The 4,978-nt window shown below is 37.8% G+C and overlaps 1 protein-coding gene across 1 annotated transcript; it reads left to right on the top strand.

The window, feature by feature from the left end:
• Positions 1–373: 373 nt before the first annotated feature.
• Positions 374–4,586, top strand: LOC135468933 (uncharacterized). The gene is made up of 5 exons (XM_064747421.1): positions 374–636; positions 2,032–2,140; positions 2,667–2,829; positions 3,511–3,592; positions 4,377–4,586. Exons 1-5 carry the CDS (start codon positions 457–459, stop codon positions 4,395–4,397), a joined length of 555 nt encoding a protein of 184 aa, XP_064603491.1. The 5' UTR covers positions 374–456; the 3' UTR covers positions 4,398–4,586.
• Positions 4,587–4,978: the final 392 nt, after the last annotated feature.

Genomic DNA, 4,978 nt, shown 5'->3' with positions numbered 1-4,978 from the left:
GCTTTAATACCTTTAAATGTTTTGTTTTTTGTTTTTTTTTCATTTGAAAGATCTCTCCTTATTAAAAATAAATTGCGTTTTTTATTTGAATTCAAATGTCTTATCCATTGAAAGAATCCTACACTAACATAGTCCGTCCACGTGGCTGGCTAAAGATGCTAAAAGTAGCCACATATGGCTTTCTGATAAAAATAAATACGTTTTCAAAGTGTCGGATGACATCGATAAACGTGCTTAACGTAAGATGTAATTTTTCAAAGTTGATACTTAACACCTGTTTTAGGTAGGACGTCGATTTTTAAGGATTAAGTCTTCTTAACGAAATCAATTTGAAATCAATACGTCAGTAAGTATCAAAGAAGGCCTGATTACAGTCACCGAGGTGGTCATTGCTATCAGACAAAAATCACGAGCTCTGAGTATATCTCTCTCCCTTGTGCTCGCAGACAGAGAACGATGAAGTTGTTTTGCGTTCTGGCTAGTTTACTGGTCGTCGGTCAGTGTTCCTCAAGCTTTGACCTGTGTGAGGACAACGATCCACGATGTACCTGTTTGCGACCAAACAAGCTTCTGGGAACTCTCCGTCCTGTGGGCGAAGCCAACTCCGACAGTTTTTGTTACTGTCCTTGTGGTCAGGTAAAATTTATCTTATGTTTATTAAAAAGACTACCGGTAAGTGCTACTCTCTGAACGAGTGTCCAGTAGGTTATACTTCACTAAGGGAACGGAGAAAACGAAAGGAATAGAAAAGTTACGATTTCGAACCCTATGGTCGCTTTAGGCAAAAGCAGTCTCGCTATATCAGGTGACGTGTCAAAAATGTTAAGACAACTTTTGTTAATTTTCCCTTTACCTGTTTCCTTGAGTTTGGAGGATTTCTGGAGACAACTCTTTCCTTATAGGTGAAGAAGACCTAAAAACATTATAATATAGGCTGAAAAGAGCACATTTTTTCTATCTGGTGGTGCCTGCTGAATAATTTTGCCATTTTTCCTCGGCATACACGTAAAGCCTGAAAATCGCGTCCTCCATCTTCAACACCCCGTAATTTATGCTGAGGCTTAAGGTGGGGGGGGGGGGGGCCTCTCAGCCAATGAGTTAAAACTGCCGGCATGTTCGTGTAAACTCGGAACCTACGTCCAACATTCCGGTTCCCCGATCGTCAGCGGAAAACGAATTGTACTGTTCGCTACCTCCTGGGAAGAAGAGTGCTACCAGAAATGTACGAACTGTACTTCGGCAGTTTCCGATGGCAATTCTCCTCCCAAAACAGAAGACTTCAGGACTAGTTCTTAGGCAAAATGGAGTCGCCCACAGCGGATTTTGGCTCTGACTTTATTTATTATTTATCAACTTGAGGTACTTATTAGAATTTTTATGGCATGGACCAGCTAGGAAGAGGATACTCTTTTCAAGGGTATTTGACTGATATTTAAATTTTTTTCTCATTTAAGTTCACAAACGTTCAGCTAATCAGTTGAATAGCTCTTTGTTAAAGGTTTTTTAGACGCCCATGTTATAGTAAATATAAACATATAAAAATGGTTGATTAATATTTTTGACAGGTTAGGACTTTTTTACCTTTAGCGATAAAAAAATTCGAACTTGAATCTGCCCTACTGAGATGCTTTTTTTTGCGCCCCGTTTTTGTCCCTCCATTGGCCTTTCGTCAGACATATACTTCATTTTAGTGTTTTCTTTGACTCTAATCAAACTGTGTTCAGTCATCATCAGCCAACGTTCAAAAGTATATTCAAAATTAGGTCACTTTGAAACAGTCTCATTCTAATACAAAGGAATTGTTGCTTTTATCTTGGATCGAAAAAATAGCTAAAGTGCCTCTATATGGTTTAACATTCCCGTGTAATTCCGGTCCAAGCCCTACTGACCACTGTTCTTTTGCAATGCGTGAGTAAAACGTTAACAATTTACACAGGAATACACAACTTAGTATGGATTACTTTAGACGGGAAGGTTCCTCACTTTCCATTCAGTCTTTTACATTTGTGGTTGCTATTGTTGTTCTGACAGGCCCGGGGAGAATTGTGCTCGACAACAGAGGAGTGCGCCGTGGGAACCTACTGCGGGGCTCCTATTCATTTTGAGACCCATGCAGACAAAACAAAAGGGGTATGCAGAGGTAAGCCGAAACGCGGGGGCAGAAAATACCATATTGGCAGTTTGCTTTTACTTTTACACAGTTTTTGTAAATCCTTAAAACTGAAGAGCAAATATTTCCTACTTCAGTTTGTACATCGGGTGTGTGGATTAACCGACCTTTGTCCTGTTTCAAGACAGATGTAAAACTTACTTTAACTTTAAAATAGTTTACTGCGCAAGAATTGTGACTTATTTTAGGAATCTCTATGTTAATATTTAGAGTTCTCTTTGTCGTTGTTGAACGACAAAATTCAACAATGGCACTTTGTTTTCCGACAAGTGTAATGACGACCCCATGCTATATTGTTTTCAGACAGATGTCATGAATACCCCATAGTAAATTGTTTTCAGACAAGTGTAGTGACGACCTCATGGTATATTGTTTTCAGACCGATGTCATGATCACCAGATGCTGTACTGTTTTCAGACAGATATAATGAATACCCTATGATATATTGTTTCATGCAGACATGTAAAATAACTTAACCATGGCATGTTCTTTTCAGACAGATGCAGTGACCATCACTGCCCGGAGTTTACCATATGCAAACTGAACACCACGGGTTACCCGGTATGTGAAGCCTCAACGTTCACCTGTACTCGTAACGTCAACGTTCAGGTGTGCGCCTTTGATCATCTTGTGGAGGAAATTAAATATTTCCCAAACATGTGAGTTGTTATTTTACCACATTTATAACTTTGCTTTACTTTCACTTTATAATTTTTGCGTTTATTGATGGGCGTCATGTGTTGGATCCGTGTTGCATTTTAGCTGATTTAACCAAGAACTTTCGAAAATTTCTTGGAGTGTTACAGACAGCCATTTGCAATAAGCTATAAATGTAGTCATTTCTATTATCTTTCGTCAATAAAGGTACAAGACGAGCATAGTATCTGCCGAGTATCAGTGACTCCGTATCAGTGCAAATACATGTGCCTGAAATATTGTGGTAAAATGAGTCATCACTGATTTATTAGTCACCAAATGGTACCTTAGGCCAATTTTCGATAAAGCGTCCACTGAACGCCCAAACTTATCCACTCTGGGACATCTATTCTTCATAATGAATAGCCTGTTCCACAGATTGTTGAATTATTATATTATGTTATGTTATGTTATGTTATGTTATGTTATGTTATGTTATGTTATGTTATGTTATGTTATATTATATTATATTATATTATATTATATTATATTATATTATATTATATTATATTATATTATATTATATTATATTATATTTATATTATATTATATTATATTATATTATAATTATATTATATTATATTATATTATTATATGACTGTGAGCACAATAAAGCTGTTGCACTTATATATGCATTGTTGCAGGTGTTATCTGGTGAATGAAATTTTTGAACGCACATCCGTCGGGAATGGAGACAGCCTGGAAAGACGTGACTGCCAGACAATGGTAAGTATACAAGTCACGCCCCATTCACAAAGATTCACTTGTGAGATCTGGAACTGTAGAGTGGCTGATGGCTGTGACTGACGTCGATGGCCCTCATTGGCTCATTTGGCCACAACGTCCTCACCTCTGCCAATCGGCCGTGGATTTGTGGATGATTCGGCTACGGAGTTATGTCTGGAGGTCTGTCAGGTACTTATAGAGAATGGTTGTGTTTTACTCCGGGCGCTTTGGTTTGCCTCCCACTATAAACCTGACGAAACCTGCAGATGGCCGTGGATTTCCGCTGGGCTCTGCTTGGTTTTCTCCCACCATAACGCCGTTGTATATGTGAAATATTTTTGAGTACAGCGTAAAACGTTTTATTTATTTATCTCATTCCAATTTTACGCCGTACTCAATAATATGTTGACTTACACAACTAAGGAATAAATAAATAAATGAACCTGACCGCTGTTGTATGAGCGAAAGTTTCTTGATACGGCGGTCTACGCGAATCACATAAATTAATAGATAGGACATACAAATCCCTGTGGAAGTGCATCGATGAAACAAATTTCCTGGGAAATTCAGCTTAAGCTTCGTGAGCTTATCTGTGATTCAGCTTAAGACTAAACATCGCTGTTTCTTTTGTAATAGTTAGAAGTCACGTGCTGTGCGTTCAGGTCAGTGAGACTATATTATCAAACATTAATTTGGTGGTTTGTCGAGATAAACGAATATATGAAAATGTAACAATATCAGTCATTCATACATAATAGATAATACACTTTGTTTTGTCTTCCAGGCCGTAATACATTCGCACTAGCCGGATTCCTTCAGCCGGAGAGAAAGTTCCATTCCCCGTGAAGTTGAGAATCCGTCCAACAAATTCCCAAAACAACAACGTATCATTCAGGTCTCCCGGTTTGGATGATTTACGTGTGTCATAACATAGTCAAATGGACAACATAATTATCTTCAACAAACTCAAATAAACTAACTGATGCAATTTAAACCTTGATTAGCTCAAAGCTTTTTTTAGTTTGTTTGTTTATTTGTATGTTTGTTTGATTGATAATAAGAAGGATACAAAGACGTTTTGTAACTGTAACAAGTTCCCCCAAGAGGGAAGAATATAGCGGTGAAAGGAAATGTGTAGGGCTGTTACTGTTAACACTGACGACTGGAGACTTTGCCTTTGTTTGTCAGTATACATACAAGAAACTGGACACCTTGGATATGTCGTGCGTTGTCTCAAGTAAAATATAATGACAGCTTAACAAAGTACACTCGTGTTATTCCGTGTGTTTTTGAAGGATTTTTTAATTTGGATTGTATTCTTCGTGACCCATTAACAGCCTTTACATTGAGAATGAATTACTAACGCAGTCATAATAAATAACCTTC

The sequence above is a fragment of the Liolophura sinensis genome, chromosome 6 (genome assembly GCF_032854445.1).
Source record: "Liolophura sinensis isolate JHLJ2023 chromosome 6, CUHK_Ljap_v2, whole genome shotgun sequence".
Lineage (NCBI taxonomy): Eukaryota > Metazoa > Mollusca > Polyplacophora > Chitonida > Chitonidae > Liolophura > Liolophura sinensis.
This window is presented reverse-complemented; position numbering and strand designations above follow the sequence as displayed.

Coding starts and splice junctions, on each gene's coding strand:
- LOC135468933 (XM_064747421.1), top strand. CDS start 457: ATGAAGTTGTTTTGCGTTCTGGCTAGTTTACTGGTCGTCGGTCAGTGT. Junction 2,141..2,666: donor AACAAAAGGGGTATGCAGAG/GTAAGCCGAAAC, acceptor TGTTCTTTTCAG/ACAGATGCAGTGACCATCAC. Junction 3,593..4,376: donor GACGTGACTGCCAGACAATG/GTAAGTATACAA, acceptor TTTGTCTTCCAG/GCCGTAATACATTCGCACTA.